The 24,138-nt window shown below is 45.2% G+C and overlaps 1 protein-coding gene across 2 annotated transcripts; it reads left to right on the top strand.

Moving 5' to 3' along the window:
* Nucleotides 1-1,133: 1,133 nt before the first annotated feature.
* On the top strand, nucleotides 1,134-23,139 carry EPOR (erythropoietin receptor). Of its 2 annotated transcripts, XM_073587443.1 has the most exons (9): nucleotides 1,584-1,649; nucleotides 9,236-9,338; nucleotides 16,358-16,481; nucleotides 16,611-16,792; nucleotides 17,856-18,025; nucleotides 19,232-19,382; nucleotides 21,617-21,701; nucleotides 21,784-21,871; nucleotides 21,963-23,139. In XM_073587443.1, the coding sequence occupies exons 1-9, from the start codon at nucleotides 1,644-1,646 to the stop codon at nucleotides 22,587-22,589; spliced, it is 1,536 nt and encodes a 511-aa protein (XP_073443544.1). In that variant the 5' UTR covers nucleotides 1,584-1,643; the 3' UTR covers nucleotides 22,590-23,139. The 2 variants fall into 2 exon arrangements, with proteins under 2 accessions (XP_073443543.1, XP_073443544.1); XM_073587442.1 differs by lacking the exon at nucleotides 9,236-9,338 and having other exon boundaries at nucleotides 1,134-1,649.
* Nucleotides 23,140-24,138: the final 999 nt, after the last annotated feature.

Below are 24,138 nucleotides of genomic sequence, written 5' to 3'. Positions count from 1 at the left end.
AGCGAGGGTCATGGGGTGGAAGGGAGACTGAGCAAGGGGCATGGGGGGGAGACTGAGCGAGGGGCATGGGGTGTGGTGGGGAGACTGAGCGAGGGGCATGGGGTAGAAAGGAGACTAAACGAGGGGCATGTGATGGGGAGAGAATGAGCAAGGGGCATGTGGTGAGGGAGAAACTGTGTGAGGGGCATGGGGTGAGGGGGGACTGAGCAAGGGGCATTGGGGGAGACTGAGCAAAGGGAATGTGGTGGGCGGAGACTGAGCGAGGGGCATGGGGTGGGGAGGAGACTGAGCGAGGGGCATGTGGTGGGGGAGAGACTGAGCAAGGGGCATGGGGTGGGAGGGAGACTGAGCAAGGGGCATGGGGTGGGAGGGAGACTTTGCAAGGGGCATTGGGGGAGACTGAGCTAGGGGCATGGGGTGGAGGGGAGACTGAACGAGGGGCATGGGGTAAGGGGGAGACTGAGCGAGGGGCATGTGGTGGGGGAGAAACTGAGCGAGGGGCATGGGGTGGAAGGGAGACTGAGCAAGGGGCATGGGGTGGAAGAGAGACTGAGCAAGGGGCATGGGGGGAGACTGAGCGAGGGGCATGGGGTGGGAAGGAGACTGAACGAGGGGCATGTGCTTGGGGAGAGAATGAGCAAGGGGCATGTGGAGGGGGAGAAACTGTGTGAGGGGCATGGGGTGAGAGGGGGACTGAGCAAGGGGCATTGGGGGAGACTGAGCGAAGGGCATGTGGTGGGGGGAGACTGAACGAGGGACATGGGGTGGGGGGGAGACTGAGTGAGGGGCATGAAGTGAGGGGAAGACTGAGTGAGGGGCATGAAGTGAGGGGAAGACTGAGTGAGGGGCATGGTGGGGGGAGACTGAGTGAGGGGCATGGGGTGGGGGGGAGACTGAACGAGGGGCAAAAGGGGGGTTGAACACTTTCTGCCAGACTTTCTCACAGATTGCAGCTCATCGCTTTCTGTCGGAGCCTCAGTTGAAGATTCGTCAAAGATGGAAGAAAAAAACAATCGATCACAGTATGTTATTCACTGAAGCTCGTTAGTGTCCTTCATGTGGTTGGGTTACTAGGCCTCACGTGATGCCATGGCTATGTAGGGCCTAGTAAGTGTACCTGACCAACCAGTCCAGCACAAATCACATTGCTCATTCCTGCTATCAAAAATGGAGGAGCCTCATAACCGGGAAGCGCTGGATTTCCCATGAAGGGTCACATCCCCTTTAAGTGATCTCTAATTACAAACCACAGACATACAGCCTGTGATACAGCCTGTCATAGAACTGCACTGTTGCCGTATCCATCCCTCGTACACACCCGGCCTTATCTCCCACTGCAGAGCTCATCTCGCCTCAGTATTCAGAAACCGAGTCACACAGCGGAGACAGAGCCACCGAAGACACGCACTGAGAACTACAACAGCCAGCATGCACCAATGCATTCAGGGGCACATGGACTGATGCCACAGGAAAGATTCATGTGAGCCAACTGGAGGACAACATGCCCAGCTGGACGGGTACAGCCTATCCCAAGAATATGTCCAGAAAGCCGCGGGCACTTTACAGCAAATGTCTGTTTCTGAGCATGTGGATGGCGGTGTGTAGTGGGAAGGTGAACGATACCACGCTGTCCTCTCTACTGAATGAAGGTAAGTACGCCATCCCATCAGAACTGTACTTTTTTATTGGGGAACTCAGTTGTTCACACATTGCAGTTCTTTTGTCACCGTGGGGGTAGTGCGTTTATTGTTGTGATTTCAGCAAAAAAAAAAAAACACTGTGTGAACGTAACCGTATTATCAACCATTAAGCCGAATACGGGCTTTTTTTTTGTTAGCAGGATATGTCGTAGTTATTTAATTTATTAACTTTTGTTCCTAACTATAAATAATATGGCCACATTTATTCTATGGGGCGGTACAAACGCGCCAGCAAAGATATACAGTTGTACTCAAAAGTATACATACCCCGGGAGAATTTTTGCTTTCTTGGCCTTTTTTCAGAGAATATGAATGATAGCACCAAAACTTTTTCTCCACTCATGGTTAGTGGCTGGGTGAAGCCATTTATTGTCAGACTACTGCGTTTTCTCTTTTTAAATCATAATGACAACCCAAAACATCCAAATGCCCCTGATAAAAAGTTCACATACCCCATTTCTTAATACCGTGTATTTCCCCCTCTAACATCAATGACAGCTTGAAGTCTTTTGTGGTAGTTGTGGATAAGGTTCTTTATTTTCTCAGATGGTAATTCTTGGCAAAATGTCTCAGTTCCTGTAATTTTCTGGGCTGTCTAGCATGAACTGCGCTCTTGAGATCTCCCCAGAGTGGCTCAATGATATTGAGGTGAGGAGACTGAGATGGCCACTCCAGAACCTTCACTTTGTTCTGCTGCAGCCAATGACAGGTCAACTTGGCCTTGTGTTTTGGATCGTTGTCATGTTGGAAGGTCCAAGTACATCACATGCACAGCTTCCAGGCTGATGATTGCAAACTTGCCTCCAGTGTTTGCTGATAACATGCTGCATTCATCTTTCCTTCAACTTTGACCAAGTTTCCTGTGCCTTTGCTTTACAGTAGGAATGGTGTTCCTTTCATCATGTAACATTTATGGCTGTGGCCAAGTTCAATTTTTGTCTGATCATTCCAAATTACCTTGTTCCAGAAGTTTTGAGGCTTATCTCTGTGCTGTTTTGCATATTGTAGGTGAGATACTTCGTGGCATTTGCGTAGTAATGGCTTTCTTCTGACGACTCTACCATGCAGCTCACTTTTCTTCAAGTGTCTCCTTATTGTGCATCTTGAAACAGCCACAGCACTAGTTTTCAGAGAGTCCAGCATTTCAGCTGATGTTATTTGTGGGTTATTCTTTGCGCCCCGAACAATTTTTCTGGCAGTTGTGGACAAAATTTTTATTAGAAATTTTTTTTTTGTTAACAACAAAAGAAAGTACAAAAAGAAAAAGCCATACAAGTACATATCATGTTACAAATTTGCATTCTTCAGAGAGACGCAATATCACGGCTCTAATCAAGAGCATGTATCTCTGGTAACAATCTGTCCAGAAGTCGATGGCGTCCACTTCTTCCTTAAGATTACATATTTAAAGAACAGCTTTAACTCTGCTACCCTCTTCCCTCCCCAAGAATCTCTCCCCCCCCCCCCCCAACACCCTATAACCTTTTCCTCCCTTGCTTTGTGGAGAGCCTACCCACTCACAGGCTCTATGACTCTCCATAATTGACTTTCATTGGCTCACAGAAATCATTTGCCTCAGTTCAGTTTTAATCTTCCCAGTGTTCCCCCCAAAGATTCCTTGTGGTACCATGTTGTGTCCCTGAAAGGAATAACTATGCGTTGAATTTCCTCCTTGTTACAATGTTCCACAATATAATGCCTCCACTTTGTAAAAAATCTAGATGTTTCGCAAGACTTCCTCTTTTCTGCTTCCAACCTTTCCATTAGCATTACATGTTTCAGGCGACCCGAGAGTTCTTTTATGGTGGGCATGTCCTTTTGCAGCCAATTTGTTAGTAATATTTTTTTCATGAGCATTATGATTATATGGACGACATCCGGGGGTCCTCCCCCCCCTTCATGAGCAACGGGGGGCTTCTCCCAATAATGAAATAAGATCAAATCTCTCGGGATTTCATCACCCCAATCCCATATGTTCTTTATATATTTTCTAACCGCACCCCACATATCCGCCACGTGCTTGCAAGTTAGTAGGCCATGGAGTAAGTCAGTAAATGGGACATTACACTTGGGACACTGCGTGATTCTATCTGGCTTATCAGAACTCCTTGGAAACTGGAAGGCGTATATTGCCCTATGTATTATTTTGAATTGAGTTTCTCTCCAACTCTCATTAATAAGGGACTGACGAGCTTTAGTCCACCCCTTCCTTATTTTGTCTCCAATAGCCCTGTCCTCCAGCTGCGATTCCCATTTTTTATAGAAGGTATCTGGATGACTATCTAAGAGCACCCCTCTCATCGTGTTATACAGCAATGTAATAGACGAAAAATTTTTTGCTGCATCAACCATTTTATCAAACTCGTTGCATGTGAACTCCGCCTGCGTGTCTACTAAGTGGGACATGATATGATACCTAATCTGTTCAAATTGTAACGTTTGAAATTTTTGGAGATCAAATTTTTCTATTATTTCGTTTTGTCTTAGCCATCTGTTCTCTGTAGGATGAACCAGATGAGCTATCTCCTGTATACCCCTATCTCTCCATTCCTTAAACAGTTTATTCTCTACTCCCGGTAAAAACTCTATGTTGTTCCACATTGGGAGGTATTTAGATATTCGGAACGAAAGTTTATATTTTTTTCTCACCGTCTTCCAGGTGGCAATAGTATCCCGGAATATCAAAGAATTTTTGATTTTGGCTGGGAGCATCTTTAATCTTGCATGTAACAAGGACCTAAGATCCCAAGGTTGGGCATATTCCTTCTCTATGACATAGGCCGAATATTTACTCTCACCATGCAACCAATTTAAAAAGTACCTTGTCAGACACGCTATATTATAATTTCTAATACTTGATAAGTTTAAGCCCCCTTCCGTCTTTGGATTCATCATCTTTTTAAGACTTATGCGTGGTTTTTTGTTCCTCCAAATAAATTTGGAGAACGCAGAAGTCAATGCTTTTACATCCGTGTGTTTCAGCAGGAGTGGGATTGTTTGAAGGTAGTACATTAATTTCGAAGTACTCATCATTTTAATAAGTTGTATTCTCCCTGTTAAATTTAATGGCAGATCTTTCCACTTTACTAGATCATTTACTATATTTGTTATTAAAGGAGGGTAGTTTAATTTGTATATAGAAGATGGCTCTCCCCCTATTTTAATGCCTAAATATTTAATATAAGATTTCGCCATACCCACCCCCAATTGAGCTCTATTTAATTCCTGTCTATTCGTCTCGTCCCACCTTCCCAGGGGAAGCAGTTCGGATTTAATCTTGTTAATTTTAAAGCCCGCATAATCCCCATATGTATTTATCGTTTCTATAGCCGGTTCCACCTGCGCAAAGGGATCCCTAAGGAAAAGCAAAATATCATCGGCAAAGAAAGTAGCACGCACTGTCTCCCCACCGATCTGAATGCCAGGAAACCGCTGCGGGTCAGACAACTCTCTCACCAAAGGTTCCAGAGCTATATTGAATAGCAGAGGCGACAAAGGACACCCCTGCCTTGTCCCCCTGGACAGTGGGAACCTGTCCGAGAGGAAACCTGGAATGTAGATCTGGGCCTCCGGCCTTGAATATAACTCTGTGATGTAGGTCAGGAAGGAGCCATCAAAACCCATTCTTACCAACACCCTGAAAAGCCATTCCCACCTGACATTATCAAATGCTTTCTCAGCATCGATTGTTAGTAATGCTGGTTTTTCACTTGGAGTGGGATTAAGGTTTACCCTGTCCAAGACCAACATGACTTTTCTCAAGTTACTCGTTGCTGACCTACCCTTAACAAAACCCGCCTGTGATTCCGATATTAGATTTGGTAATATTTCTGCCAATCTATCAGCCAGGATTTTAGACATAATTTTATTATCTACGTTTATTAAGGAAATGGGACGATAAGATCCCGGCGACAGGGGATCCTTTCCTGGTTTTGGTAAAACTTTGATATATGCTAATTTGCTGGGCCTCGTCATGGGCTTCCCTTCTAGTATCCCGTTAAATATTTTTGCTAAAACAGGGGATACTTCATCCTGTAAAATCTTAAAAAATTCTCCCGAATAGCCATCAGGGCCCGGGGCTTTCCCATTCCCCAAGTTCCTAATTGTCTGTTTAATTTCTTCTTGTGTAATGAGTGAATTTAAGAGTTGTTTTTGTTCATCTGACAACTTCGGGATATCTGGTCGATCGAGTAATGTGGTCTTCGGAAATCTCCGATCCACCTTATCCATATAAAGGTTCTTATAGTATTTTCCCAGAATATTGGCTATTTCTTTTGGTTTAATTTGTATGTTACCATTTTGGTCTTTTAGATGAAAAGGGCCTTGTGCAAAGAATCTATTCCTGACCATAGAGGCCATCAGTTTTCCTGCTTTATTTCCAAATCTATGGAATTTGGCTTCATGAGATGATTTAAATAATTGTTCCCTCTTAGTCATCCAAGTATTAAATTCTCTTTGCTCCATTAACCAGTTATCTTTATTTATTTTGTTGGGGTGACTTTGAAACAGGGTATAAGTCTGTCTGAGCCTGTTCGTGAGTTCTGTGTACTTTTCCTGTGTTTTCCTTTTTAAAGCTGACGTGTATGAAATTATTTTTCCCCTCATGACTACTTTAATTGTTTCCCATATTAGGGGTGAGTTAGTCTCGTGAGACCTATTATCCTCTCTTATCTCTCCCCACCACTCCTTCAGTTTTAATGCGAAATCTTCGTTGTCATGTAAATATCTAGGAAATCTCCATAAATAGTCTGTTCCTCTAGGGAACGCATCTGCCAGTTCTATTATCACAGGCGCATGATCCGATATCACCAGATCATGTATTGTAGACGACAACACCCTGCCAAGGACAGTCGGGGAGACCAAGAAATGATCTATCCTCGACCACGCGTCTCTGGCAGGTGAATAGAAAGTGAATTCCCTATCCTGCGGGTGCAGATATCTCCAAGTGTCAGTCAGGCCCGTGTTTTTTAGCATTGGGGAAATTACTTTATCTTGGCCTCTCAGCCCCGGTGTCCCCTGTGATTCGTTTTTTCTATCTTCTGAGACATTTACCACCGAGTTGAAATCCCCCCCGATTATCAGGTCATGTATGGGATCTTTCAGTATCTCCTGTTCTAGAAAATGGTAGTATGTTTTATTATTTTCATTGGGGGCATATACGTTCATTATTTTGTATGTGCTGCCTGATGCCGTTATGGTAATCGAGTGTAGCCTCCCCTCATGATCCGTTTTAGTGTTCACCACCTGGTGTTGGAAATTTTTATCTATCAACATTAGTACTCCTGCCTTATTATTAACAGCTGGTGACCCGTATGTTTTGCCCACCCACAATTTTTCCATCCTCTTAAAGTCTGACAATTCCAAATGTGTCTCTTGTAATAGGGCTATATCTGGCTTAATACGCTTAAGATGTCTGAGAATCATTAACCTCTTCTGTGGGGACTTCAGGCCCCTTACATTCCAGGTAACTATCCTCATAAATTCTTATTAATTATATATATTTTTTTTTTTTTTTTTTTTTTTTTTTTTTTAGGTGGGCCAACTGTAGTTAACTTAGTGACACCCAACACTGGGATACGAGCAAAGCTTCTCTGTCCATGTGAGCCAATTTCAAAATCAAAAATACAGTTATATCCCCCACAAACAAGTTGAACCAAGATTAACCTTTTCCCTGCCCCTTTATCCCCTAAGGAGCCTGGAGAACATCTCCAGGATCCTTGTCCAGATTGGCATACCATTTTTGACTTCACTTCTTCCCCGCACCTTTTCCTTCCCTTGCTCCCCTCCCCCCTTTCCCCTCTCCCATTATTGCGTGATCAGTTATAAACAGACATATAGAATACAAATCCCTCGGGCGGTCCGAGAGGAGATCAGACCCCAGAAAGAGAAGAAAACAACTATACGTCAAACCCCAATCTGTCCTCAGTAGCGATCCATACACCCTTCTTCAAACCTTCCCGGATTGTTTGGACGTTCTCTGGGCCTTCGGTGAATCCGATACTAGATTCGGGCTTCTGTCCTCCGTGTATGTCGGCCAGTCCTTTAGATGCTCTTTGGGACTGTTTGCGCTTCCCTGCGATCTTGCATCCTCTGTGTGAACGACTCTCAAGGTCTTGAGAAACTTCTCTGCTTCTTTGGGATTGTAAAATGAATGTGAAGAGCCATCTTGATGCCTAATGTAGAGGGTTGCCGGGTATCTCAATTGGAACCGCACATTGTTTTTGTGTAGTTCTGTGCATATCACACTGAAAGCTCTGCGTTGCCTGGTCACTTCAGCAGAAAAGTCTTCAAATAAGAGCACTTTTTCCCCCCTAATTTCAAGGGGTCGTCTAAGTCTTTTATAGGACTGAATGACATCATTTTTGTCCGAAAAGTTCAGGTACTTGGTAATGATTTGTCTAGGTCTTATCTGGTTGCCCATTTCGGACGGGTTCTTTTGGGGGCCAATGCGATGTACCCGCTCAATTATCTTCCCCGCCTCTAACCCCAAAGCCTCGGGGATCATCTTTTCGCACAGATTTCTTAAGTCCTTTATGGGGAATTTTTCAGAGATTCCTATAATCCGAATATTACTCCGTCTGGATCTGTTTTCCAGATCATCAATTTTATCTCTCAAAATCAGGTTTTCCTTAGATAATCTAGATATTGTTGACTGATCATCATATACATTGTCTTCCAGTGTAGATACACGTGTCTCCATTGCGGACACCTTCTCAGCGGTTTCATCTAGATGCTTCTGCATATCATGCAAGGCCGTTCCTATGTACTCCCTCAGCTTTGACGTGATCTCAGGCAGTAAATGACCTGCCACCTCCCCTGCCAGCTTTTTATAGTCCATCTCAGGTATGTGCGATCCAGGGAGGTCACGCTCCTCACAATCACCGCAGTCCTCCATAGCAGTGGGGGATGCAGGGGCATAAATCGCGTCAGGAAGAGTACATGGCTTAGGGGTGCCCTGGGTCTCCCTGAGCTTCTCAATCGCGGATTTCCCAGACTTGTGTGTCTCAGCCCTGCCGTCTCTCCTTCCTCCCTGCTCCCCTCTCCTCACCGTCTGCCTTGAAGCAGCTGCTGCCGCCGCTGAGGTCGGCGCCGGCGCCATCTTGGAAGGCGCGCGTGTCTCTCCCCCTCGGTTTTGAGCTGCCTCTTTACCGCTGTTCCTGAGGACGTATCTGTCCATGCAGCGGTGCAGCAGGGCCGGGGCTTCCTCTCCTCCCGTTCCCGGTAATCCGGGGATCAAGTTTGCGGTATAGATGCTGCCTTTTAGCAGGGGGTTGGGGAGCGCTGGAAGCCTTGCTCCTCACATGCGGGCGCCGGAACCGGAAGTCTTCGTGGACAAAATTTTTGTTGGTCTACCTGACTGTGGTTTTGTTTTTAGAGAGCCCCTGATTTTTCATTTGTTAATCACAGTTTGCTGACTGGCATTATCAATTCCTTGGATATCTTATTGTATCCCTTTCCTGTTTTATACAGTTCAACTACCTTTTCCTGTAAATCTATTGACAATTCTTTTACTTTCCCCATGATTCACAATCCAGAAACGTCAGTGGCTGGATGAAAGATGCAAGAGTCTGTCTGGATCCCAGAAACTCACTCAACTTTTATGCGCACACACACTGATTACAAGCAAACAGGTCACAGGTGAGGATGTTACCATTAGTAGCCATTCAAACCTATTTGTGTCAACATCTGTGCACGTTATCAGGCCAAAATCACCAGGGTATGTGAACTTTTGATCAGGGTCATTGGATGTTTTGGGTTGTCATTATGACTTAAAAAGAGAAAACGCAGTAGTTTGACAATAAATGGCTTCACCAACCACTAACCATGAGCGGAGAAAAAGTTTTGGTGTTATCATTCATAGTCTCTGAAAAAAAGACCAAGAAAGCAAAAATTCTGCCGGGGTATGCAAACTTTTAAGCACAACTGTGTGTGTATGTATATACAGTGTATATATATATATATATATATAATGAATATTAATAACATAATAAGATTATATATATGTATATATATATCTCTAATATATAAAGCTCAATGTGGGTGTGTATGTATGTGTGTATGTCCGGGTTTGGCATCTGCACCGTCGTAGCTACAGCCACAAAATTTGATACAGTCACACGTCTGGACCCTGAGAGCGTCATAGGCTATGTTGTGAGGTGAAATTTTAACCCCGCGCGTTCCAATTCACCAAACAATTTTGACCCTATCTACATAATGGGGAAAAAGTGAAAGGAAAAGTGTTGGCGGCAAATTGACAGCTGCCAGATGTGAACAAGGGGGACTGAAAGAATGAGAGCGATGGCGCCAAAGAGTATATACCGTACAGTTACTAAGATGGGGCCCTGACATGGGATACTCACCACACACGGGGATATGAACACACAACATGCGCCACACACTACCACGTGCTTCACCACATCTACCACCCTCAGCACACATTTCACCACACATACACCAACCTCGCCACATAAAAGTCCAAACACAAAAGTCGCCACTCAAAACTCGCCACGCTTTGTAGACAGTTGTAGTTGTGGTAACTGAGGCCTATTATTCTTATCATTTCTATGGTGTTATCGTCCTTCTGTAAAGCTGGAAATAACACAATATATTACCGTGCCAACACAGACCACCCTCTGACACAGACTGCAGGGGGAGCCCAGTATCACACAGGATAGGATTAGATACGCGGTCAGTATCACACAGGATAGGATTAGATACACGGCTCAGCAGTCAGTATCACACAGGATAGGATTAGATACACAGCTTAGCAGTCAGTATCACACAGGATAGGATTAGATACACGCCTCAGCAGTCAGTATCACACAGGATAGGATTAGATACACAGCTCAGCAGTCAGTATCACACAGGATAGGACTAAATACACAGCTCAGCAGTCAGTATCACACAGGAGAGGATTAGATACACGGCTCACCAGTCAGTATCACACAGGATAGGATTAGATACACAGCTCAGCAGTCAGTATCACACAGGATAGGATTAGATACATGGCTCACCAGTCAGTATCACACAGAATAGGATTAGATACACGGCTGAGCAGTCAGTAACACACATGATAGGATTAGGTACACAGCTCAGAAGTCAGTATCACACAGGATAGGATTAGATACACGACTGAGCAGTCAGTATCACACAGGATAGGATTAGACACACGGCTCAGCAGTCAGTAACACACAGAAGAGGATTAGATACACGGCTCAGCAGTCAGTATCACACAGGATAGGATTAGATACACGGCTCAGCAGTCAGTATCACACAGGAGAGGATTAGATACACAGCTCAGCAGAAAGTATCACACAGGAGAGGATTAGATACACAGCTCAGCAGAAAGTATCACACAGGAGAGGATACTTGGGTAATCGTTTAGTTAATTTGTGTTGCAAATCTGTAGTGTTGAATATATGATGTGAAATGGTTTTATGTGCAATATAATAATTATAATTTGTTATAACTAACCACAGTTGGTTACTATGCCCAGGCAACGCCGGGCTCTTCAGCTAGTATATATTATATATAGTATATATATCTAATATATAAAGCTCAAAGTGTGTATGTGTGTGTGTATATCCGGGATTGGCATCCGCACCGTCGCAGCTACAGCCACAAAATTTGGCACAGTCACACGTCTGGACCCCGAGAGTGTCATAGGCTATATGGGCACTGGACTATGGGATGGAGGATATGTATGATGGGTATATGGGCACGGGACTATGGGATGGAGGATATGTATGATGGGTATATGGGCACTGGACTATGGGATGGAGGATATGTATGATGGGTATATGGGCATGGGACTATGGGATGGAAGATATGTATGATGGGTATATGGGCACTGGACTATGGGATGGAGGATGTGTGATGGGTATATGGGCACTGGATTATGGGATGGCGAATATGTATGATGGGTACATATCATTTTTTTTTTTACTTTTTTTTTATTTTACATTGACACAGCCATAAAGGAACGTGTTTTGTTTTTTTTAATTATTTTTGAAGATTGAAGTTTTTTATTTTTTTATGTTTTTGTTACTTTTCGTCTTGAGCTGCCGTGGTTTGATGCTTTTTTGTGCTACTTGCTGTAAAGTATCAGCTATAGATTTTCTTTGTTGTACAGGTATAGTTGGTATAGTTGTTGCTGGACAGTTGATGAATTCTTAGATTGGTAAATTTCTTGACATCGGGACCCCCGCGGTGAGTGGGTTATGTCTCCTCCTGTCCTGGTCAGGCGACAGAAGCCAGAAGAAAGAGGTGAATGGAGCGTCGATAGCTCTGTCGGTGTTACAGACTTTGAGTGGAGCATCAGGGCACTGGTCGCTTCATTCATCTCCTGGCCGCCTGTTGTGCTCAGTAGGTTTTAATGTTGCACTATTCCAACTTGAGACTTTTAATAGGCAATTATATAGGAAGGGGGATAACTTACTGATCACTGGGGTCCAATCCTGAAAATGGGGCTCAGGTACCCAGGACCCGGGTTCTGCACTTCAGCCTTTAGTTGCCCAGGCTCGACCTCTGCCCCATTCATTGTCTATGGGAAATAGAAGAGAAAAGTATCCAGCTTTCTGCATCAGAATCATAGAAAAAAAATGGAGTAGAGGCTCTTTTTTTTTTTGGCAAAAAGCTTACAGTTGGGTATCCCCCTGAGGCTCCATGAGGTACAGGTAGATCATGGAATTCCCTCAGTTATGGCACTAAGACATACCTGTATGTCACAGTGAAAGCTTGGGCTCAGAAGCACTGCTCGTGTAATCATCACGATTGATGGCTGAGTTCCTGGCGTAATGGCGGAAACATTTGATTCTGACTCTTTAACCCTTTAAATGTCGAGATTCATTACTGACCAAAGCATCTAGGTGGCTAGACAGAAGGAGGGAGCTCCCTCTGTCCCCTCATAAGCCTCCCACAATGTGATCTCGTGTTGCTGATGACATTGCTACCGCGCTTGCAGGTCTAAAGTTATACGCACTCGACGACATCTTTAGGTGCTGGCCTGATACACATGATTGGAAGAGTAGAGGAAGATACGAGTGGGGGAAGAGACAGAGAAGAGTGGAGGAAGAGACATGGAGGAGGGGACACATTTGGAGAAAAGAGTGGGAGAGTGGTCACATTTGGAGAGAAGAGTGAGGGAGAGGACATATTTGGAGAGAAGAATAGTGGGAGAGTGGTCACATTTGGAGAGGAGTGGGAGAGTGAACATAGTTGGAGAGAAGAATGGTTGAAGAGACATTTGAAGAGAAGAGTGGGGGAGGTGGACCATTTGGAAAGAAGTGTGAAGGAGTGGTCACATTTGCAAAGAGTGGGGGAGTGGACACATTTGGAGAGAAGAATGGGGAACTAAAAACATTTGCAGAGAAGAGTGGTGGGAGAGTGGACACATTTGTAGAGAAGAGTTGGGGAGTGGTCACATTTGTAGAGAAGAGTTGGGGAGTGGTCCCATTTGTAGAGAAGAGTTGGGGAGTGGTTCCATTTATAGAGAAGAGTTGGGAAGTGGTCCCATTTATAGAGAAGAGTTGGGGAGTGGTCCCATTTATAGAGAAGAGTTGGGGAGTGGTCCCATTTATAGAGAAGAGTTGGGGAGTGGTTCCATTTATAGAGAAGAGTTGGGGAGTGGTCCCATTTATAGAGAAGAGTTGGGGAGTGGTTCCATTTATAGAGAAGAGTTGGGGAGTGGTTCCATTTATAGAGAAGAGTTGGGGAGTTGTCCCATTTATAGAGAAGAGTTGGGGAGTGGTCCCATTTATAGAGAAGAGTTGGGGAGTGGTCCCATTTATAGAGAAGAGTTGGGGAGTGGTCCCATTTATAGAGAAGAGTTGGGGAGTGGTCCCATTTATAGAGAAGAGTTGGGGAGAGGTCCCATTTATAGAGAAGAGTTGGGGAGTGGTCCCATTTATAGAGAAGAGTTGGGGAGTGGTCCCATTTATAGAGAAGAGTTGGGGAGTGGTCCCATTTATAGAGAAGAGTTGGGGAGAGGTCCCATTTATAGAGAAGAGTTGGGGAGTGGTCCCATTTATAGAGAAGAGTTGGGGAGTGGTCCCATTTATAGAGAAGAGTTGGGGAGAGGTCCCATTTATAGAGAAGAGTTGGGGAGTGGTCCCATTTATAGAGAAGAGTTGGGGAGTGGTTCCATTTAGAGAGAAGAGTTGGAGAGTGGTCCCATTTATAGAGAAGAGTTGGAGAGTGGTCCCATTTGGAGAGAAGAATTGAGGAGGAGACACGTTTGGAGAAAAGAGTGGGGAACGAAGAACATTTGGATGGACGAGTGGGGTTGGGCACCTCATGATGAAATAACATGTTTCCAAAAACATGTTCACATTTACAATAACAAGTTCTGATCTAAACCCTAAATCTCCAGGAATGTGAGAAAACATATTTTGTGTTCGAGCAGAAGAAGGCTGTGGCCATGTCCTGGGAGAACAGTCGTCATCGTCCTGTAGTAGTTATCACAGAACGTCTTATCTGGTGCAGCAGATGTACAGGACTAGGAGGTGTGCCAGGACATGTGCAGTGCTCGGTTCTCCTTGCAGCATTCAGGCCATATACCCTCACATGTCACTATCCGGACTGGAAGTAAAAGTTACGCCAACAGCTCTGACTATAACACTGGCGTCCATACTGCTCTGAACTGACTTTTCTATACTATCAGGCATCCACCTCTCAGCCGTCTCTGTTATTATGATTTCAGTCACAACATGACATACATACAGCTAGGTCCAGAAATATTTGGACAATGACACAAATTTTGTAATTTTAATTGTTTACCAAATCATATTCAGTTAGATAATCAATATTGGCTTAAAGTGCAGACTCTCAGATTTATTTTGAGGGTATTCACAATCTATCTGGAGTAAAGGTTTATGAATTCCAGTTCTTTAATATGTAGCTGCCCCTTTTTAAAGGGACGAAAAGTAATTAGACAATTATCTCAAAAGCTCTTAAATGGGCCATATAGACTATTCCCTCATTAATCCATTATCAATTAAGCAGGTGAAAGGTCTGGAGCTGATTCCAGGTGAGGTATTTGAATTTGGAAGCTGTTGCTGTGAACCCACAACTTGCAATCAAGGGAGCTTTCAATGGAAGAGACCTTATTTAGGCTGTGAAAAAAAAGAAATCCAACAGCGAGATAGCAGAAATGTTAGGGGTGGCCAAATCAGCAGTTTGGTACATTCTGTAAAAAAAAAAAGAAGAAAAAAAAAAGAGGTCCGTGATGAACTTGAGAACTCAAAAATGCCTGGACTCTATGTAAGACAACAGTTGTGGATGATGCTAAACCCACTTATCTGTTACATATATTAATTTAATAAACAGAAACTGGCACCATATTTCAACAAATTAAAAAATTGTTTTATTATTCCACGTGGAAAATTATTTAAAAATATCATAAATTACAAAGAAAATAGTGCAAGCCAAAAATTCACCTCTGTGGTGGGACAAACAAAAGAGGCTACAGAGCACTTAAAAAATGTGATTATACATATATCAAAATAAACAGGTACTGGCCCTTTAATTGTAGCTGTAAGGAGTTAATAATATGAAACCTCTTAAACACATATCTCAATGCCTAGCAAGCTATAGCCAATACTTGTGAATAATGAATGGAGCAGATACAATATATGTCCACACTGCCCGGGCTCAGTCTCCGCTAAATAATCATACTAGTAACTCACATATAAAGTGCCGAGTGCCTCGTCCGTCACCCCTAAGCGTTTCCCAGGATATTTTTGTTAATCCTCCACACAAAATAGTGACCTGCAGAGCTTCTCTGATTATTGTGTTTTTGCTGCAATCTTTTATGCACTTTCCTCTTTATTTGATATTTTTGGCGCAGCAGATTTTTCACGCCCGTACGTCGTGGGAACACGGCCTCACTTCTTTTAAACGCTCGGCATCTTGTGAAAACCTGGCTAACAGACGTCTGAACAGCAAGTCGTCTTCCCATGGAAATCAACAGGACCTTTCTTTTCATCGTTTTGTTAGCTCTTTTTCAGCCATTTTTTTTTACTGAACCACCTCCTAAAAAATGGCAGAAAAAAATGCAGTGTGAACAGACACTTGGAAGGACATTAAACTAGTCTTCAGGTCTGGGCAGGAAAAAGAGCCAATCCAGTCAATTGATGAGATATGCCAGCAACTTCATAAAGACCGGCCCAAAAATGGATGAATTTGGACTGTTGGGTGACCGTACCCGAGATGCTCTGCCTCTTCTATTGGGTCATCTACATCATATTTTAAGTTTTAAATGACTTTCTCAAAAGGGTTGTCCGGGAATATATACATTTTTCTTTTAATATAGGGTTGCAGACATTGAAAGCCCCAAACACACCAATACTCACTCTCCCAGGCTCAGCGATGCCTCTCTGCTGCTGCTTTGGTCTTTGTTGATTGTCTGCAGCGGTGACTCCAGAACACTTGACCGCTGCAGCCACAGCGGGCTCAGCAGCTCTGTAGATGTAGACGGCGCAGGCTTCGGACCCAGTGAATGGCTGCAGCGGTCACCTGCAGAGGTGTGAATGAAGCTTTAAGCAAGAGATTAGGAGGCACAGGAGAGGCTGCAGACTGTGCCCTGCGCCGCTGTATGGAGCACGTCGCAGGCATCAGTTTGGAAAAAGCCATCGATGTTACTCTCCTCGTTTCTACAGTGTCCAGCGTTATCGAAGATCAGTCCGTGCTTCCTTTCTGCTTCACAACCACCTTGTTTGACCTGAAGTGTTTTTGGGAAAGCGGCAGATCGGACGCCTCCAGCTATACCTTTCACTATGAACTGTGAGTATCAAAAAAAACTTCAGAAACCGCTGCCAGCAATCGCCTGGTCTGGCCGCCATTACCCGGGTATTTACACGCACTTCTAACATATTAAGTCCCACTGTATGAATTGATGTTTTTTTTTATCAGTGACGGGAAAACAGAAATTTGCACCTTAAGGACGGTGGCTGCTCGCAATGGCACCTGGTGGCACGTCTGCCAGTTTCCCGGTGATAAGGTTCGTGCTTTTAATCTGGATCCATATCATATCGCAGTGACGGACACCTGGGAGAACAGCAGCTTCAGCCGAAACTGCAGCCCTGAAGAAGTTGGTAAGAAACCCTCTGCATGTAATGTACTGACCCACGGCACCAGAAACCTCACAGTCATAATGGTTAGCCCATGTGTAATGGGGGATTCAGGAAGACCCCCAGGCAGGCCAGCTCAGTTAAGAAGAGGGACCACTGCCTTACATTCAGCACTTTTTTTTTTGCCAACGACCACTAGTGATCACTTTTGAGCTTCTGGATGTTCATACTGACTGGCATATAATAGCGGCGCTGCTAAATGCCTTTATAAAGCGCTCACAGTACCACGTTACTGATTCACCACCGCTCCCGTGCTTCTTGGGTTCGCCTCCATCCTTTATAGTTTCTGCTCCATTTGTGCAGGTGACTGCTGCAGCCAATCACCCGCCAACACATTACTGCCATGGGCTGTGAATGTCTGCAGCTGTCACATGTCCATCCACACAGAATGGGTAGTACAGAGTCACCATTTATACTTCCTGCTTTAGACACATGACCACTGCAGACAATCACTGCTTGAAGCTGAGACCAGCACATCCCTAATACAGCCAGTAATGGGCTGCAGTGATCACATGTGAGCAGGAAGTAGAAAGACCAACTCAATACTACCCATCCTTTCTTGGCAGACATGTGACCAATCACTGTAGTTATATTACCATGTTGATTAGCACTGCGGACAGTGATTGTCTGCAGCAATCACTTCTCTGTCCAAAAAGACCAGTCATTGCCAAGACAGACTTTGAACTAGTTAGTCTTTCCAGATGAAGGCGGCCAATCACTGGCTACAGTTCAGTGATTGGCTGCAGATGTTAAATATCTAACAAAACAAAGCAGGATGCGCAGAGGCAGGTGGGATTCCAGAGAAGCATAGAGGCTGGAGTCACAATTGATGTTGCGGTGATTATTAACTTTTTACTATTTGATACCATTTTTGAGTTATTTATTTAAAAGATTTTTAAGTGTCCGGTGAACCTCTACCATGAGGATAGCCAGGGCCACCAGATATCATAATGGGGCTATGACTAGTATTTGTCAATTTGGCTTCTTAATAGAAACCTTTCCAAACATTTTCTCTTTCTCTTTGAAGTCTATTTAGAGCCCATTGTAAACATCACAGTAAAAGAGCAATTCAAGCCACTGGGATTATTGATCACGTTCAACAATACTAATATTTCTATGCTGTCCAACTCCCTGATGTACGAAGTGAAATACACGAGCGGTGAAAGCAGCCTGCAGAAAACCGAGATGTTTACAAATGTAAGAAAACAATGTAACGAGGTGTAATGTGGGTGTACAGTGCCATCACCGCACTAAATGAGGCATAATGTGGTCGTACAATGACATCATCACACTAAACAGGGCATAATGCGGTCCTACAATAACATCACTGCACTAAACAAGGCATAATGCGGACCTACAATAACATCACTGCACTAAACAAGGCATAATGCGGTCCTACAATAACATCACCGCACTAAACAAGGCATAATGCGGTCCTACAATAACATCACCGCACTAAACAAAGCATAATGCGGTCCTACAATAACATCACCACACTAAACAAGGCATAATGCGGTCCTACAATGACATCACCGCACTAAACGAGGCATAATGCGGTCCTACAATAACATCACTGCACTAAACAAGGCATAATGCGGTCCTACAATGACATCACTGCACTAAACAAGGCATAATGCGGTCCTACAATAACATCACTGCACTAAACAAGGCATAATGCGGTCCTACAATAACATCACCGCACTAAATGAGGCATAATGCGGTCCTACAATAACATCACTGCACTAAACAAGGCATAATGCGGTCCTACAATGACATCACTGCACTAAACAAGGCATAATGCGGTTCTACAATAACATCACCGCACTAAATGAGGCATAATGCGGTCCTACAATGACATCACTGCACTAAACAAGGCATAATGCGGTCCTACAATGACATCACTGCACTAAACAAGGCATAATGCGGTCCTACAATAACATCACTGCACTAAACAAGGCATAATGCGGTCCTACAATAACATCACCGCACTAAATGAGGCATAATGCGGTCCTACAATGACATCACTGCACTAAACAAAGCATAATGCGGTCCTACAATAACATCACCGCACTAAACGAGGCATAATGCGGTCCTACAATAACATCACTGCACTAAACAAGGCATAATGCGGTCCTACAATGACATCACTGCACTAAACAAAGCATAATGCGGTCCTACAATAACATCACTGCACTAAACAAGGCATAATGCGGTCCTACAATAACATCACTGCACTAAACAAGGCATAATGCGGTCCTACAATAACATCACTGCACTAAACAAGGCATAATGCGGCCCTACAACAACATCATTTGCACTAAACAAGGCATAATGCGGTCCTACAATAACATCACTGCACTCATGGTTTGCTTTCTAATCACCAGCTTGTTTGTTTTCGTTCAGGTAAGAGCGCAGCAGGGCTACGTGAAGCTTTTCCTCTATGGTGTTCTAAATGGAGCCGAGTACACACTGAGTGTCAGAGCCAAAGCGTATCAGGAGTATAACGGCTACTGGAGCCAATGGCCTGAAGATGTTCACATCAAGATATCAAATGGTGAGTACACACTGAGAACAAAAACACTGCTATCCATCCTGCGCCACAGCTAGGTGGCAGCAGAGAGCAACACTTCAGTAACAGGAGGCAGCAGAGAGCAGCGCTTCAGTAACAGGAGGCAGCAGAGAGCAGCACTTCAGTAACAGGAGGCAGCAGAGAGCAGCGCTTCAGTAACAGGAGGAAGCAGAGAGCAGCGCTTCAGTAACAGAAGGCAGCAGAGAGCAGCGCTTCAGTAACAGGAGGCAGCAGAAAGCAGCGCTTCAGTAACAGGAGGAAGCAGAGAGCAACACTTCAGTAACAGGAGGCAGCAGAGAGCAGCGCTTCAGTAACAGGAGGCAGCAGAGAGCCGCGCTTCAGTAACAGGAGGCAGCAGAGAGCAGCGCTTCAGTAACAGGAGGCAGCAGAGAGCAGCGCTTCAGTAACAGGAGGCAGCAGAGAGCAGCGCTTCAGTAACAGGAGGAAGCAGAGAGCAGCGCTTCAGTAACAGGAGGCAGCAGAGAGCAGCGCTTCAGTAACAGGAGGCAGCAGAGAGCAGCGCTTCAGTAACAGGAGGAAGCAGAGAGCAGCGCTTCAGTAACAGGAGGAAGCAGAGAGCAGCGCTTCAGTAACAGGAGGCAGCAGAGAGCAGCGCTTCAGTAAAAGGAGGAAGCAGAGAGCAGCGCTTCAGTAACAGAAGGCAGCAGAGAGCAGCGCTTCAGTAACAGGAGGCAGCAGAGAGCAGCGCTTCAGTAACAGGAGGCAGCAGAGAGCAGCGCTTCAGTAACAGGAGGCAGCAGAGAGCAGCGCTTCAGTAACAGGAGGCAGCAGAGAGCAGCGCTTCAGTAACAGGAGGCAGCAGAGAGCAGCGCTTCAGTAACAGGAGGAAGCAGAGAGCAGCGCTTCAGTAACAGGAGGAAGCAGAGAGCAGCGCTTCAGTAACAGGAGGAAGCAGAGAGCAGCGCTTCAGTAACAGAAGGCAGCAGAGAGCAGCGCTTCAGTAACAGGAGGCAGCAGAGAGCAGCGCTTCAGTAACAGAAGGCAGCAGAGAGCAGCGCTTCAGTAACAGGAGGCAGCAGAGAGCAGCGCTTCAGTAACAGGAGGCAGCAGGGAGCAGCGCTTCAGTAACAGGAGGCAGCAGAGAGCAGCGCTTCAGTAACAGGAGGAAGCAGAGAGCAGCGCTTCAGTAACAGGAGGAAGCAGAGAGCAGCGCTTCGGTAACAGGAGGCAGCAGAGAGCAGCGCTTCAGTAACAGGAGGCAGCAGAGAGCAGCGCTTCAGTAACAGGAGACAGCAGAGAGCAGGCTTCAGTAACAGGAGGCAGCAGAGAGCAGCACTTCAGTAACAGGAGGCAGCAGAGAGCAGCGCTTCACTAACAGGAGGCAGCAGAGAGCAGCGCTTCACTAACAGGAGGCAGCAGAGAGCAGCGCTTCAGTAACAGGAGACAGCAGAGAGCAGGCTTCAGTAACAGGAGGCAGCAGAGAGCAGCGCTTCAGTAACAGGAGGCAGCAGAGAGCAGCGCTTCAGTAACAGGAGGCAGCAGAGAGCAGCGCTTCAGTAACAGGAGGCAGCAGAGAGCAGCGCTTCACTAACAGGAGGCAGCAGAGAGCAGCGCTTCAGTAACAGAAGGCAGCAGAGAGCAGCGCTTCAGTAACAGGAGGCAGCAGAGAGCAGCGCTTCAGTAACAGGAGGCAGCAGAGAGCAGCGCTTCAGTAACAGGAGGCAGCAGAGAGCAGGCTTCAGTAACAGGAGGCAGCAGAGAGCAGCGCTTCAGTAACAGGAGGCAGCAGAGAGCAGCTCTTCAGTATCAGGAGGCAGCAGAGAGCAGCGCTTCAGTAACAGGAGGCAGCAGAGAGCAGCGCTTCAGTATCAGGAGGCAGCAGAGAGCAGCGCTTCACTAACAGGAGGCAGCAGAGAGCAGCGCTTCAGTAACAGGAGGCAGCAGAGAACAGCGCTTCAGTAACAGGCGGCAGCAGAGAGCAGCGCTTCAGTAACAGGAGGCAGCAGAGAGCAGCGCTTCAGTAACAGGAGGCAGCAGAGAGCAGCGCTTCAGTAACAGGAGGCAGCAGAGAGCAGCGCTTCAGTAACAGGAGGCAGCAGAGAACAGCGCTTCAGTAACAGGCGGCAGCAGAGAGCAGCGCTTCAGTAACAGGAGGCAGCAGAGAGCAGCGCTTCAGTAACAGGAGGCAGCAGAGAGCAGCGCTTCAGTAACAGGAGGCAGCAGAGAGCTCTCTAAAAACAGACCTTGTGTTTCCTCAGTTGATGTTCTGTATATAATCCTGTACGTGATTTGCGGCCTGATCCCGAGTGCTGCCATCATCCTGATCACTGTGTATCATAGAAGGTACCTGACATTTTTGAAGCTTATTATGACAAGTTAGGAAATTGAACTCCATGACTGAGACCCATCTCCTGTACTGCCACAGGTTCCTCAAGAAGAAGGTATGGCCAAAAATACCGAGTCCAGAACATCACTTCAAGGAGCTATACACAACTCATAAAGGCAATTTTATGGTACGGACAAAGCCTCTTATGAAGCATGATAGTAGATAGCTTTATAAATGCGTTGCTGATTTTCCATATTATTTTCCATTTTATGTGGCAGCTGTGGGTAGATCAGACGGACTCCTACCTCAAGTGGATCTCCAGAAACATCTATCATGAAGGCCCCATCGCTACACTCGAGGTCCTGTCTGAACTTCCTATGCCTCCACCTCTTCCTTCAACACAACCACCTCACAAAGACAGCTATGTGACCCTGGACAAGACTTTCCTGCCTCAGTTTCCAGCATGGATGATAACTCAGAGACAAATGGATGCCCAGATGGAGCGGCTGGGTCTTACAGAGGCTCCAGGCCAGAAAACCTCCAGGGGTGAGGGTAGAGCAGAAGAAGACTTGGTGGAGATAACAGCTGAGGAGGTCCCACCTGTGGGGGGCAACGAGAGATATCCTACCAAAGAAAAGCCGGGCTCTCTGACCATCCAGAGAGAGGACTCGCTGAACTCGGAGGATAGCAGGCCGAGTCCAGGGTCCAGCTTTGAGTACACAGCCTTACAGACGTGTGAGGGGCTCTTATCCCCCAGGACACGCTCCATTCCTCCGCGCCACCCTCTGAAGTATGCTTACCTTCTCATGTCCGAATCGGGGGAAGAAAGTCCTCCACCGTCTCCAAACATTTACCAGAACAGCATCTGTGCCCAATTACCGACCCACATCTACTCCCAGTGTTGAGAAGAAGCCATGGGCGAAGTGTGGAGAACACATAGACATGCACTATAAAGACAGAGGAGTGCGCATGGTCTGTGGACATACTATGGGGACTGGACATATCGTAACATATGCACAATCATCACAGTGTTTGTGTTCTCGACTTTGCGCTCTCTTTGCTCTTACAGTCTAGTTTCCACAAGGTAGCGACCTTCTCCTGTTCTCTCCATGACATCTAGGATATAGGCATATGTTACATCCCTTTCCTTGGATGAGATCGCAAATGTAGGTTTGGTCCATCCCTAGAGAAGTTCCAATGAAGTGAAGTGATTTCATGTATTCCCACCGGGGTTTGTCTTAATCTGATCAATTGTATGTAGTCACATGTATATCTCTATACCCCACATGTGGGCCGAGAACTGAGCCCATAGCATCGTGCTGTAGCCCCAACCTCTGTACATAGGCCCCCGCAGTGTAATGCCCTCCTGCTCCCTGTGTAGTCTGACAAGCCACTGTGAATACCTTTTTGTATTTTTTTACCACTTTTTGTAATAAATGTGTTTGGTTTTTTTTACCACATTGTACTCCATTATTTTATTATACTTCACGTATGACAAAACATCTTAATCTGAGTAACTGGTGTATTAGTACTGGAAAAGAGTAGAGCCGAGTACTGGGAAAATGTGGGGTGAAAACACCGAAACCTAGACATCAACACAGGAAAAGTACAGGAAACCCACACTATTTGTCACCGAATAATTGGTTCACTCTGGTTTTCATCTTTCTGCACTAAAGGAAATGTATTGTGCCAATATAAAACTGGGGAAGATCCAAGGTCAGCACAAAATGCTGCACACTACTTCACAGGTTACCTATAGAGATAGACGACAGAAATAGCCATTCCGTACTTACATTACATTACATCCTGTATCTCTTTTATTATAAAATATCAATAACAATACAACACAACATTCCAGAAAAGAAAACACATAAACCAAAATACACACATTAATCATACACTTAGGACATACAGAAGCTTGTGCAAAACCGCAACTTGTTATAGTCCCCAAGCTTTCCAGCTTAGGGGACCCCCAGCAGGAACTTTCCAACAGAAAACTCTTCCCATAAAATAATGAAAAACAGTTTTTAATTTTTCACCCCCATTCACTCTCTTTCACTCCCCATTCACACTTCCACCCATACCTATATACAGGAAAACAAAAATAATATTCTTGGCCCATGCTGCCTTAAATAAACCTAGCCAATTCTTTTTTGGCAAAATTACCTACACCAGCTTAACACCTCTATACATATATATATATATATTATTTTTTTTAATTATTTTTTATTATTTATTTATTTTTTATTATTTTTTCCCACCACCCACACCACAGGTCCATAAATGTCCATGGCCTTATCACGTCTAGGCCTGATGAGCACGAAAGTTTATGCCCACAAGCAAAACCCTCACCGATTTGCCCCCGATGTGCTCAAAAATGGTCCATTTTCCATAATTTCCATGGTCCATGGTATATGGTATATCCATTTGCCACTTTCCCCTTGTTTTAGGGTC

Source organism: Dendrobates tinctorius, unplaced genomic scaffold (assembly GCF_039654945.1).
Source record: "Dendrobates tinctorius isolate UK_male_01 unplaced genomic scaffold, ASM3965494v1 ptg000099l, whole genome shotgun sequence".
Classification (NCBI taxonomy): domain Eukaryota; kingdom Metazoa; phylum Chordata; class Amphibia; order Anura; family Dendrobatidae; genus Dendrobates; species Dendrobates tinctorius.
This window is presented reverse-complemented; position numbering and strand designations above follow the sequence as displayed.